General features: G+C 38.3%; 1 protein-coding gene across 5 annotated transcripts; it reads right to left on the bottom strand.

Moving 5' to 3' along the window:
- Positions 1–933: 933 nt before the first annotated feature.
- Positions 934–11,356, bottom strand: RFESD (Rieske Fe-S domain containing). Of its 5 annotated transcripts, XM_063724183.1 has the most exons (6): positions 11,258–11,308; positions 5,773–6,688; positions 4,886–4,983; positions 3,868–4,043; positions 3,737–3,771; positions 934–2,046 (listed from the first exon to the last, which is right to left on the bottom strand). In XM_063724183.1, exons 2-6 carry the CDS (start codon positions 5,830–5,832, stop codon positions 1,783–1,785), a joined length of 633 nt encoding a protein of 210 aa, XP_063580253.1. In that variant the 5' UTR covers positions 5,833–6,688; positions 11,258–11,308; the 3' UTR covers positions 934–1,782. The 5 variants fall into 5 exon arrangements, with proteins under 5 accessions (XP_063580253.1, XP_024102633.1, XP_063580252.1 ...); XM_024246865.3 differs by lacking the exon at positions 4,886–4,983 and having other exon boundaries at positions 5,773–5,967; positions 11,258–11,356; XM_063724182.1 differs by lacking the exon at positions 4,886–4,983.
- Positions 11,357–14,426: the final 3,070 nt, after the last annotated feature.

Below are 14,426 nucleotides of genomic sequence, written 5' to 3'. Positions count from 1 at the left end.
GACAGTACATGATATGATTTTTATTTCTAGATTTAGAGATACAAATTTAGAATGAAAAATCAAGTGCACACTACTCATTATTGCCAGTGGCTCCTATGAGAAAATATTTCTGTAATTATTCCTGCAAACCAGGGCTACAGTTTTTGCCTGAAGAAAGTACTCTGATTTCTTCTATACACTTTATATTCTGGACACGTGTTAAGACCTGACTGGGCATTGAAGGATTATCACATGATAGAATAGACTGGGATGTACCTTCCTGAGAGATGGTACATTTTCTGTACTTAGTGAGTAGCTGCTACCACAAACAGTATCTATAAGAAGCCCAAGTCTGGTTCGTTGGTTGTCTGAGAAATGAGGACCAAGTGCTACTCATGCTATCCAAACTCCAACAGAAAAGGAAGTGTAACAATATGTAGTAAAGGTCCCTGTAAGCAGAGTCTTTACTATACAGACCTTACTTATTTACTATTTTTATAATAACCAAGGGAAAGAGTCCAGGTCGGCTCCTTAGAATGTTAAGTATTAGATTTAGATTCTTAATTCTATTCCTCTAAAAATACTACTGTGCTTTGAGACTAGGTTCCAATCTTGACAGTTCTTCTCACTCTGAATTCATCATCTACTCATTTTAGCTATTTCTGGTCCCACATAGTGGTGATTTTTGCATGAGCACTGACCATGCAAAAATCACCACTATGTGCTGCTGATTTTTGCATGGTGGGTGCTTGGGGTGTTATTTTAAATACATTACAACTGGTATGGTATGAGCACCAGGCAACTGAACGGTACTGACCATAAATAACTGACATGATAAAACCAGGGTGAACCAACTGAACATCAAGCTTGCCTGGGAACTCCAAGGAACAAAACCCTAGATCTCCTCTCTATAATATTTATAGGAGACACTTAGTTGTGCATACATTCACAAAGTTCTAAAACGTTCTTAAAAATCTTTATTTGAAAATTTCATATAGGCATTCAAAGAACATTGGCTCACTGAATAGGAGACTTTACATCTCTCATGGCTGGGCAGCGGCTGTGTCTGGCTTCCTTACTTCAAGATCTGCCTCAATCACAGATCACTTAACAGTGGTTAAGTTTCTTATTTTCAAGTTCAGCAGGTAAACTTATCTCATTTTTGGAGGCATTTTTTAAGTACAAAAAGTCTGTTACGTCATTTAGGAAAGTTGCACAGTTCAGATGTGATGTGAACATTTCAATGCATTTAAACTTTCCTAAAAATGTAAAAATAACAATCAAATAGGAGAGGTAGGGAATCCATAGAGGTATAAATAAAACAAGAATGGAAGAATGCTGATAACTGTTAAAGCTGAGTGATGGAAGTTCATTACATAGTCTGTTTACTTTGTATATACTAAAACTTTTCCAGAATTAAGTCTGCTACATCAAACAGGGATTTTTTTTTTCCTATTTTAAAAACTAAATTTTTTAAATTAAAAAAATTTTTCTTACTAAGCCTTAATTTTTACCTATTATTTGTTTACTCCAAATTTATTTTCATCCTTCTTAAACAGAACATCCCAAACCTATAACTTTCAGGTTCTAATTAATCCAGAAGATTCGATAAAATGTATTCTATTGATCCTGATAATCCTTACATCATACTAAGTATGTGTGCTCTTAAACCTCTCAAATGTATATGAATTTTAAATAGTTGTGCCTATGTTGAAAAATTTCATCACCTTTAAAACTGAAGCAGAGTTATTCTAAAAATGTTTTCAAGCATACACAATATTTTTCATTTCTATATATTTTTTATCAGGAAGAACTCTTAATTACTTTGAAGTCTCCAGTGGCATAAAAATCAGAGTCACACTTAAAAGGTTCATTAGAAAGAGTCACATAAATATTTCCATTGTCTACTGTCACTGTGTGAATCCTCTGCTTTATTCCTTTGGAGCACCACTTGGGTTTTGCTGATGGATCTTTAGGGTTTACAGACTGGTACAGACCTTCTCCTGTTGCCAAAGTAATTTTGTATTTATGCCAGGGGCAAACTATACACGGTCGTCCATCAAAATCCTGGGGAAGAGAATAACTCATTTAATATTCTGACATGTCAAATGTTCTTGATACACCATAGACTCTGAAGAGAATCTGCTGCAGAAGAACCAGGTTAAAAAACAGGTTAGCTTTTCTTTTTTCCTCCTATGTACAAATTATTCAGCATAAAGCAGATCCTAATCCGAGAAGAGTCATCAAGCTCTTTTACAGTTGATTAGAAAGCCAGTTAGAGCTCTACTAGAAGACTGACATGCTCAGGCAACTAAACCGTGTGACTGCAGCTGTGCTGTTATCTATTAGATGTTAATGTCGCCTCCTTGACAGAAATGGGGCAAGGACTTCAAGTGCTTCTATAGGAATTTTCACTAGCTTCTAGAAGAACTGTAAGGTTCAGATATAAATTCAAAAGGAGTTACTAAAGGCATGAGTGCATATGATAATAGAAGAGCAATTTGTGATCCAAAGTAGTTAATTCTCAACTTTTTAACTGTCTTGGTGAAGTGCTTCTCAAACTTTAAAAAACATAGGAAGCACCTGGATCTTGTTTCAATGCATGTATCTCTGTTTAAATGTAGTAGGTCTAAGGGGTTGGGGTGACAAGATTCTGCATGTCTAAGAAGCTCCCATGTGACACCAAAGTTGCTGGTCTATGGACAACAGTTTGAGGAGCAAGGTCTTCAAGCTCTCATTATGGACTGAAACTGGAGAAAATTCTATGGAACTATTATCAGCTCACACATGTAAGTGGGTGCTTTCATTTTCCCCTCTATATCCAAAAGTACAGGAATACTGATTTGTACTTTCATAAAACTGTCAGCAAAGATTCACATTTTCATAATTTACATTACATAAAACTGTCAGCAAAGATTCACATATGTGGGTTTGGACAACGGGAAAAAATAGAAAAAATAAACACACACATGTTCTTTAACATGAGAACAGGTGTGTACACTCATCAAGTGTAGAGAGAGTGGAATGCTAAGTTCAAGCTTGTACTTTGCATAGGTTAGAGAGAGAGAAACCAATTTCATGAAGAAACAAGAAATTAGGTGACTAGTTTTGGAATCCAAGGAAGCAAAGACAACTTCCCCCGTTCCTCCTCAGTTAAGACTACAGTGTGGTTTATTTCTTTAAAAATATATTTATACTGTATATTTTTGTTATATTATAAAAGTAATATATACTCATTGTAAAAATTCAAATTATGCAGAGCGTATACAGTAAAAAGTGAATATTCTTTTTGATGGAAAAAAATGAGATCTCATAAGACTATTATCATCCTATGACTTGCTTTTTTCAGTCACAAATACATTGTTCACATCTCTCCATACCCATATAGATCTGCCTCATTAATTTAATGATTGCATGGTACAGTTATTCCACAGCATGGCTGTATCATAATTTATTTAACCAGTTTCCAATTGTTAAAACATTTAGGTTGCCTTCAATTATTCATTATAATAAATAATGCTACAATGAATCATTCCTATACAAATACTTAAACATCTGTGCAATTATGGCCATAGAATAGATATAGAGTATAATTGCTAGGTCAAAAGATACGCAAATTTCTCATATTTATCTTATGAATTCCAAGAATACTTGAAATTATATTCAAAGCATTAAAATATAGTTCAAACCAATTATAAATTATTTTTGAATATATTTATTTGCTGGATTTGCTGAAAATAAATTTAATTTTACATACCTCTATATCTCCCAAATGTAAAGGTCCTCCTGAGTCTGAAAAGGAATTGAATGTTACCTGCAGTCACTAAAAAACTGAAATTTTGATAGTTTTATGGTTTAAAGTTTTACAAATGAAAAATAAAATCTTACGGTAACAGCGAATATCCATAGCATGATATTCTCCCTTGTGGTAGAAAATCACCACTTCTCTATCATGGACAACAGCTGTCATTCTTTCAGATTTTTTAATGTCATCTTCTCTGCCCACACAGACAGAAGAATATTCCCTCTTTTCAGGATCTTGTGCACAGCCATCAAGATTCATGCTAGTTGAACATAAAGAAGGAAAGTTATAAGAAGTATTCACTAATTTGGTTCCAACTTAATGGAGATAACCATAAGAATGAATAGTTTGGACTTTTCAAGATTAATGGAGGCACTTTCTGTAGCTATATAAAACATTTATAAATACTGGATTATTATTATTTTGCGACAGAGTCTCACTCTGTCACCCAGGCTGGAGTACAGTAGCATGATCTCGGCTCACTGCAACCTCCACCTCCCAGGTTCAAGGGATTCTCTTGCCTTGGCCTCCCGAGTAGCTGCGATTACAGGAGCCCGCCACCACACCTGGCTAATTTTTGTATTTTTAGTAGAGAGAGGTTTCTCTGTGTTGGCCAGGCTGGTCTCAAACTCCTGACCTCAAGTAATCCACTTACCTCAGTCTCCCAAAGTGCTGGGATTACAGGTGTGAGCCACGCGCCGGGCCATAAATACTGGATTAAGTAGGTAGTCATTACTTTGCGTTAGAGACTCTTAAAGACTGCCAAAATTAGGCAGGATTCCTCACTCTGAGGCTAGAGTTGTATTAGATTCATTTCAAGGTCAAGAAGGAAATTTCAGAACTTGTAAAACATAGAGATTTAAGTTTCACTATCTCTTTATTTCCTATCAAATTCAACACTAAACAACATTCAGTTATCTCTGCATTGTTTTCAGCCTTCTGCTGAAGGCAGGATTCTTTGATTGTCTGAATAGTCTTCAGCCTCTTGGCTAAGGTGGTCCACTTGGTTTTGCCTGGAGTACACAGTTGGCTCTTACAGGCACAAGCAGATAGCTATTACAGCAAGAGAAGATGGGTATGAATGAAAACCTTTCATTTTCTTACCTCAGATAAAAACTGGTCACTAAGATGACAGCTGAGCTGAAATGCCCAAAATGCAAATGAACTAGACATACCAACAGCTGGGGGAAGAGAATTCCATACTGAAGGAAGAACAAATACAAAAGCCTGAAGGAAAGAAGAGACTTGGTGAATGTGTTCCAGAAGACTGGAACATAATATGCAAGATTGGTAAATAGGCAGGAGCCAGGTTGTGCAGTGCTTTGTATGGATTTTACTCTAAGAGCAAAGGAAAGCCACTAAAGAGTATAAAGCAGGAAAGTGTGAATTGATTTCTTTTTGAAAGAACGCCCCCGGCTCTGTGGAGAATGGATTATAGCAAAACAACAATGGATGCCCAGAAATCAGAAAGCTAGGGGTCCATGAAAAAAGATGGTGGCTTGCCACAGGGGGTTGATGCTGTAGGGGATAAAAAGTAATAATAATAGTAGCAGTAGTAGCTACAATTATATTGTGTTAACTATGTGCCAGGCACTATTCAAAGGCTACATTTATTTATTAACTCCTTTAATCCTCCATGTTACTAAAAAGGTATTATTATTTTAATTTTATAGTACAGAGAAGTTGGGTTGATGAACTAGAATGAAGATGCTACAGAAAAATAAATAAAGATGACTCCCAAGTTTTAGGTTTGTGCAGCTAGGTGAACTGTAGTGCCAAAGACTGTGAGGAGAAAGGCCAAGAAATGAATGGTATTTTTGCAGGATGGAAAATCAAAAGCTATATACATTTTACACATATTGAGTTTAAGGTATCTCAGAGACATCCAAATAGAGATGTCAAGTCAGCAACCAGATATATGAGACTAAAGTCGAGAATTTCTAGAGAGAAAAACTGGGGAGTTTCCAGGTTACAGAATTCTATGGACTCACTTGGAGAGGAAGTGTAGATAAGGAAGAAGGTCTAAGACAATTCCTGAAGCACTTCAACATTTAGAGGTCAGGTGGAAAAGAGGTTGTAGAGAGGCAAGATCAGTAGAGTGTCCAATCTATTGCTAATCAAATGAAATTCATTCACAGCTTTCTTCTCTATCTCATATTCTCCTTGAACTGCAAATATATGGTAACCTAGAAAAAAAAGGCAAGGAATGAGGCCAAATAAATTCCAATGCTGGTCACGTCCGTGTACTAAACAATAAATAATACATGAAGAAAACTCGAGGTTCTTAGGAAACTGTCCCTAACTTTGGTTGTTCTATAAAGAGTTGGGCCTACCCCATACCCTTTTCTCTTTGTAAGTTCACTTACTCCCTATACGTCCACCCTCCTAGAAATCAAATACTGATTAGTATCCAAGTAAGAGCTTATATTCAGAATATAACCATTACTACTCTCTTTTCCCTGTATTTCTAAAGTTTGTCTCCTATTCCACTCTTTAATATCCTTTTGGCCAAATATGGAAATTAAAAGGTGGGAAAACAATCAAGACTAAGAAATATCTCAATATTATTTTTAGGAACAGGCTTAAGGATTATAGGTTTGATCCTGTCCTTGAATCAAAATAATGACTCAGGCCAGTGGCTCACACCTGTAATCCCAGCACTTTGGGAGGCCTGGGTGGGAAGATCAATTGCCAAGAATTCAAGACCAACCTAGGCAACATACCGAGACTCAGCTCTACATAAAAATGTTTTTAAAAAATTACCCAGGTGGGTTGGTACTTGCCTGTAGGGTTGGCTGCTTGGGAGGCTGAGGGAGGAGGATCACTTGAGCCCAGGAGTTTGAGGCTTCAGTGAGCTATAATCATACCACTGTACTCCAGCCTGGGCAACCGAGTGAGACCCTGTCTCTAAAAATATTTTTTAGAAAAAGAAGTTTGCTGTGGAATGCTAAAGATATTAAACACACACTTGTCTACAAATATTTAACAAAATTACAAGTCAGGTGTCAACTTCAAATAAATATTCTAACTTTAGGAAGATACTTCATCATCCACACCTTCTTCAAATATAGTAATACTATAGTATTTCACAGGAGTTAAGCAACATGATAATGTACCTTTCCTTGATCAAAAGGAATCTGCATTGTAATTCCACTCAAGTCTTAGGTTACCATTTTACATAAAAACACATATATCCAACTTCTTTTTTTTTTTTGAGACGGAGTCTCGCTCTGTAGCCCAGGCTGGAGTGCAGTGGCTCCATCTCGGCTCACTGCAAGCTCCATCTCCCGAGTTCATGTCATTCTCCTGCCTCAGCCTCCCAAGTAGCTGGGACTACAAGCGCCTGCCACCACACCCGGCTAATTTGTTGTATTTTTAGTAGAGATGGGGTTTCACCGTGTTAGCCAGAATGGTCTCGATCTCCTGACCTCGTGATCCGCCCGCCTCAGTCTCCCAGTGTGCTGGGATTACAGGTGTGAGCCACCACGCCTGGCCCTATCCAACTTCTTTAAAGAAGGCATTTGTACCTCGGTGTACCTAGCTTAGAATGGTTACACACTATGGGCCAGTCCCTTCCCAAAAAAAGGGAAATTGTTTTCATGGAAGTGCCAAGTAACTTTAGGACTTCTGCAGATAATTTTCCTGATGGCTTCTCTAAATATTTATTTAATCCTGTATAACCGATTGGAAGTTTTAAAATGTTAGTAGAAAAAGAGCATGGTTCATTTAAAAAGTAAGTTTATAAAACAAAAATTATTAAGAGTAAAATCTCTGTTAGTGTGTTAGGAGTGAGCTTTAGAAAAAGAGAATTTGTAGGTCACTATTTTGAGATAAATAGTTCTGAGCCATGTGGAAGACAGATATCAGATATCATTGTAAGTCTGGGCTCCAAAATTGAGGTGTAGGTAGAGAGATATGTGTGTGCATGTTTGTGCATGTGTGCATATGTGTTGATGGGGAGAGACAGGGGCTTTGAATTCAATGTATAAAAGAAGGCATTACACACATCAAGCTTAGAAAATTATAGGGATGTCAAATTTGTACTCTGAAGTTTGCATTTTTAATTCTTGCTCTAATTTTTTTTTCAAAAAGGGGGGATAGAAAAGTAATACATATGCTGTTTTTAAAAATTATCTCACAATAAAAAAGCAAAAATTTATTATTTTAAAGCAAAGGCAAAGAGGACCATGGCCATGATTTTCTGGGTTAGCTATGGCTGATAGAAGGCAAGAATACTATCTCTGAATGGTCATCTGGTTTTATTTGATTTTGGCAGGTACTCAACACAAAGTGATCAGGTGGTAGTATTTGCCTTCAGAGTTGGGCATGCAGCCTTCATCACGTTTTGTGACAGAACAGAGGGGTAATAATAAGAAAAATGGGGACAAAGGAATGAACTGAAAGACGGGGAAGTAGGCTAAAGAAAAAGAAAAAGAAATGTGGAATTTGCAATACATATAACTGACAAAGGCTTGAGATTCAGAATATGTGAAGAACTCCTATAGGCCAGTAAAAAAAGAACAAATAATCATAGAAAAATGGGCAAGACATGAACAAACATTTCACAAATAAAGAAATCTGAATGGCCAATATATGTAAAGACACTCAACCTCATTAGTAGGAAAACGCAAAGGAAATGCAAAGCAAGGCCATTAAATGTGATACTATTTTCTATCCACCAGGCTGACAAAAAATTATACCAAGTATTAGTGAAAATATGGAACTGCTAGTGATAACATAAACTAGTGCTACCACAATTTGGCATTACCTAGTAAAGTTAAACATAATAATAATAATCCCACTTTGGGTATATGCCACATAAATGCACACAGGTACACCAGGAAACACACACAAGAATAGTTATAACAGAAAAAACAAAAACAACACAAAACCCATCAACAGTAGAATGGAAAATGTGTATGTTCATTCAATGGAATGCTGTACAGCAGTGAAAAATGTATCTCTACATCAAGTTGGCTTAATTTCAAAAAACATAATTGCAAGTGAAAAATTTAAAAAGGAATTCAGAGTATGTTTCCGTTTTTATCACAAATGTGGCAAAACCAAACAGTATATCATTCATGGATATATATACTATACGGTAAATATATCAAGAAAAGCAAGGGGATAATAAACATTTCTTAAATGTCTAAAAATATTTACTTTTTTCTTACAATTAAAATTATTCCTTTCAAGATTTAAGTTGTATCCTAATGTATATTTATGTAGCAAATGACCCCAAGCCCAAGAAAAATGGAACCAAATTGCCCTTTCTATCCTCTGAGAATGTGTCTGTGCATAGGTCATGAATGAACTATTTGAGAATTTTGTACAGCTAATTTCAAAACTTGGCACCAAAGGAGGAAATAAATGAATAGTTCTTTTTTTTTCCTCCAGGCAAAAAAAAAAAAAAGTACTACTATCAAAAAGTAACGAAATACAAGAGATGTAGTATAATATCAAAAGTTAATTATGTTTTCCCAACTCCCAAATAAATGAGAACCAAATACAGGTCTTTCTCAAATTTGAGTCACTACAAACTTACAGTTTCTGCAAGGTTTGCCTCCAACCCGACAAACTGGTGAACTTTTACGGGACTGATAAAAAAGGAGCAGAGAAGACTGGGGCTAAATGATAAAGGTTTCAGAGAACTATGATTATGGCCGTGCATTTTGCTTAGAAAAGTATTATTTTACATGTCAAATAATAGTTTCCTCTATGTATCTTAAACGGTACTATTTATACTATTTGATGACTTTTTACATTTAACACCCATATTACTCTTACTATTGTGAATATCATGATCCATTCAGACAATAGGGAAAGCCCACGTGTTCACCTTAATTATCGTTATTTTGATGAACTATTCATAAACTCCCAATATATTTCGATTTTAAGTCTACTTTAAGATAGTAGAATCTTAACTGAATGAAACAGAAAATTAAAGGACTCATCCAGTTTGGGGGCTAGATGAAAACATCCCCCTGAAAAACTTAGTGGTTATGTTTCATGTTCTCTTCGAGAAAAATTTTTGGCCTGTCCCTAAAATTGGTTTCTAAAGGTGCTAACTCCATATAAAATTACAAATTAGCTAAATGGATACTCGGTCACTATTAGATCCCTTTCCAACATAGGAAATAAATTCAAGTGGAATTTAAAAAAATATTTAGTGTAACTCAAATTTCCACAAGACACAGGAGATAAAAGAGACATGAAGTGAAACGTACTTACTTGTCACTCCTCTTGAGCCATGACTAAGGTGCTTTTACCAAGTGTGGAAACTTTGCCTACACATTATCAGAATGCTTATCTGAAGTATGACACCCTTGCTTTTACGAGCAGGGAAGAGAAATGCCTTAGAGAGTAGTTTTGGTATCTCTCTGAATGGCAGAATAATAGATAAAACTAGCTGTCCTTCAGTAAATGCCTACTGCTTTGAATATAATAGTTCATTAGTCTTCACAAAACCACCGAGGGGTAGGCATTAGTTTTATTCAGGTAGCACCCACCTTTTTATAAAAACATGGGGCTTGCAAGTAAACTATCCTGAAGACACAAACATTTTAGCAAAGCAAGTATGTATATTGGTGATATATATAGTATTGATATTTGTCACCAAAGATGGTCCTGAATTAAAAAAAAAAAAAAAAAAGAACGCTAATGTGTAACAGCTATGTTCACGAATGTTTACAATTGAACGCTTGCCCAATAATTTTATATAAAGTCACAGAGCTGCTGCTCTGGAAATCAGCAACATCGTATGATGTTGAACTGTGATCACGAGTGAGCTAGACCTGGGTTTGCATCCCAGTTCTGCGTGATTTGGGGCAAGTTGCTTAACTTCGCTGTGCTGCAGTTTCTTTTACTGTAAGAAGGGCCCGCCACATAGGGGTGTGGGTAAAGCACATAAATGCTTTAACACGTCAAACGTTTAGAGCAGGCCTAACCGCAGAAAGCGCTCACAGCGCGTTAGCTGGCACCTCTAAGGTCCATCCAGCTCTGGCAGTTATCCTGCCTAACTTCAAGTTGTGTTTAACATTTCGGTAAAGACCGCCTGCAGTTCTGAAACTGCACGTGGCTGTCCAGGTGCTGTAAATTCTCGACACAGACGCCAGGAAGCGAATATCTCCAGGACGGCCGGGGCTGCGGAAGCCCTGGAGCAGCTTCTATACTTTAGAGCTTTCATGGCACAAATGCCAAGAAAGCTTGTTAGAAACGACCCGCGTACCCCCCTTAGGTGGCAGGTCTCAGGTGTGGCCCAAGTTTCAAGGTAAACAAGCTCGGTGGGTCTCCTGTGCCTAGGCGGAAGCCCGCCCTGGCGGGTTAACCGTTAGCTAACGCTGAACCGAAACTCAGAAAGGCCTCAGGCCTCGCAGCGGCCCGGCCACAGCCGGAATGCGGAGTCCACGCCCGCAGCCCGGCCGGAAGCAGCTGGTCCCGCCAGCCCGCCCCCTGCGCGGCGAGAACAGAACTTACTGTCCCCGAGTCCTCGGTCCGCCTCCGCGTGACGCTACTGCACGAGCCAGAGCTCCAGACAGGCGCGGCGCCTCGACAGGGCGGGGCGAGGCCGTCCACGTGACCCAAGAAGGCCGGCTCCCGGGACCGCCTCTATGGCATTGCCGGCAGATGACCCTGGCTGACAGAGATCTCTGGCCAACAGCGCCGCGCCAGCACCTTCGAACTGGCGGGCATACTCGTGTGCTTGACAAATGTGGATAGCATCAGTTTACTTTTTAGTTGTTTGTTGATCTCATTACATTTATTCAAATTTTAGATGCGCCCAGCGACTTCATTCAGGTATTTACCCTATAAAAATATTTGCAGAAGGTCGTGGCGATGCTGGTAACCCATGTATAAGGATGTTAAGGCCGGGCGCGGTGGTTCACGCCTGTAATCCCAGTACTTTGGGAGGTCGAGGCGGGTGAATCACCTGAGGTCGGGAGTTTGAGACCAGCCTGACCAACATGGAGAAACCCCGTCTCTACTAAAAGTACAAAATTAGCCGGGCGTGGTGGCCCATGCCTGTAATCCCAGGTACTCGGGAGGCTGAGGCAGGAGAATCGCTTTGAACCCAGGAGGCAGAGGTTGCGGTGAGCCAAGATCGCGCCGTTGCACTCCAGCCTGGACAACACGAGCGAAACTCCATCTCAAAAAAAAAAAAAAAAAAAAAAATGTTTATTGCGGTGAAATAGTGAAAATAGCTGAAGTGATAACACGGAGGAATGGTTCGATAAAACACAGCACAACAGTACAGACATGTGAATTACTTCGTAACTGTGTACTGTATACTCAAAGGACAGGTCCATGATGTAATGAATATTAAAGGCAAAGCGTAGAATACTATATATGGTGTGCTCTCTTTAATGTAAACAAAAATTATTTTTTGAAATACAAACATGCAGGTATGTACATAAACTTTTTCTTGAAAAATCAAAAGAAACAATAGTGGTTGCTTTGGGAGGAGATGGAGAGTTTTCACTTTCATATTATGAACTTTGCAATTTTGCTTTTTTCTCATTATACTTCCCTGAATTGACAACAACAACAACAAAGAAAACCACCAAAACCCTCATATTTGTGTTCCGAGCTGGGAAACTAGATGAGCCTAAGTTTTCAAAAGTTTCCTTGACTACTTTCCAATGCAGTGGTTCTTAACCCTGGCTATGCCTTAGAGTCGCTTGGGAGTTTTGAAAAGTCGTAATTCCCAGTCTGTATGCCAGACCAACAAAATAAAACGCAGATTTATTTGGGGTGGGGAGGGAGTGGGCAGATTCAATATATGTTTTTAACTTCCTGAGTGATTCCAGTGTGAACCCAAGGTTGAACACTACAACTTGTATTTAGTGTGGTGACATAGTGGTCTCAGGCTCTAGGGTGGCCCAATGAACTGGGGCAGCCGAAACCCAGGAACTTTGTCCATTTACCTCAGTGTGCTATAGAAATGCCATTTTTTAAATGAGCCTCAACATGTAAGAAGCTGAATAGCTCAGAATAATTTGCTTCCAGTGCTAGTTTCTTCTGATTTTTTTCTCTTCAGTACAGTTTTAGGGTGATCAATAATATTTTATTGGGTCATTTCCCTTTTGGCCATTTTTTTCACTGACCCAAACACAAATTAACTATCTAGTTTTGATGTATCAGTTATCAAAGAGATAAAATATATTTTGATTTATTATAATTTCCATTGTCTGTTAGTCATCCCAAATGATTTTATTGGCACATGGAAGGTGTTAGCAGTCCCCAGCTTGTCATCGAAGGATTAAATAAGGTTTGCCATTTTAGATATCCTTTTTTGCTTTGTCATATTCTGGGCATTAAAAACGGACACATCTTAGATCCATCGACCTTAAATTTGATTTTGAATAAACTGAAGACCTCAGTAGTTATACATGCATATGCACACAAGTAGGATGAAAGAAGAGAAACTTTCTTTTATCTCTACCAAAGGTATTCATATGGTTAGTCATGTGATGTTTGGAAAGCTATAATGGAGGTCAGAATAAACTACCCTACTCCACTTCCCAAGTGCACACACACACAAATGCACAAAACCATTCACACGCAGGCATGCACATTAGGTAACAGCAAGAACCCATCCAGTCTATTTGGAAGTCATTATTGTTCAGAATAAAGTTCATGATTTCTACTGTTATTTTGCCTTTTTTTTTTTTTCAATAGAACAATGTGAGCAATGCTACCACTAAGTTTCACCTGTGGCCATCTTAGGGCATGTACTACCTTTTCTTTCCTTCCTTCATTTGTTCTTTTAGCCGTCCCTTTTCTGCGCTTCTAACTTTGGCCTATTAGTGACACCTAGTGGTTCCTGTGGCCAGCTTTCCCCCTGATTTTGGCTCTCAATATCTTCATGTATGGTTTCAACTGAAAGTTATGAGCGTAGTCCCTCTGCCGTGAGCATCAGGCTGTTTCTAGGCAGACTTTTCAGGCACCAAGACGCCCCTCTTAGAGAAGTTAAAAACTTGCCTTCAATCCTAAGCCAAAATCTGTCTTGACTGCTAGTGAAGGCACCTGTGTGCTGCTAGTTTCACTATAGGGAAGTTTGAAGGGTGTCCACCAATCTGGATTTCCTACTCCTTCACACCAGAAAAGGGTGATAATACTGCCCTTACTAGGCCCTGGAACTCAGATTACATGACAGTGAGTGTGGCTGTAAATACCACCTATGTGCTTAAGACTCCTAAATGAATGTCTCCAGACATTTTGTTGGGGATGCCTACTTGACATTTCTATGGGGCTATTGTGGCAGAAACAGTGGTGTTCACCAAACATCCCATCAACTACCCCACATTTTCCAGCTCCACTTACAGTTTGTTGTGGCCACATGGCCAGTTTTGAACAATGGGCTGTAGACTGAAGCATAGAAAAGCGGAGATGAGACTTCTCCAGTTGCCTCTTTTTCTGTCATAAGAATTAACAAAATTCTGGATGGTGGAGCCTCCACCAGCCTGGGTCCCTGAGTGACTATGCAGAACAGAGACCACATCTCCCCACCAATTTCCTAACTTCCACTAAGCCGTGAAAGTCACATAACTTAAGTGAGAAATAAATTTTTATTATGTTAAGGCCCCTGGAATTTTAAGGTTGTTTTTTATTATAACATACAATAGTTTAACCTGATCATTCGTAG

This window comes from Pongo abelii, chromosome 4, assembly GCF_028885655.2.
Source record: "Pongo abelii isolate AG06213 chromosome 4, NHGRI_mPonAbe1-v2.0_pri, whole genome shotgun sequence".
Lineage (NCBI taxonomy): Eukaryota > Metazoa > Chordata > Mammalia > Primates > Hominidae > Pongo > Pongo abelii.
Note: the sequence above shows the minus strand (reverse complement) of the source record. Positions and strands in the feature narration are given on the sequence as shown.

Coding starts and splice junctions, on each gene's coding strand:
- RFESD (XM_063724183.1), bottom strand. CDS start 5,832: ATGTTGAAGTGCTTCAGGAATTGTCTTAGACCTTCTTCCTTATCTACA. Junction 3,772..3,867: donor TATGGATATTCGCTGTTACC/GTAAGATTTTAT, acceptor ATTCCTTTTCAG/ACTCAGGAGGACCTTTACAT. Junction 2,047..3,736: donor TACATTTGGGAGATATAGAG/GTATGTAAAATT, acceptor TCTCTTCCCCAG/GATTTTGATGGACGACCGTG.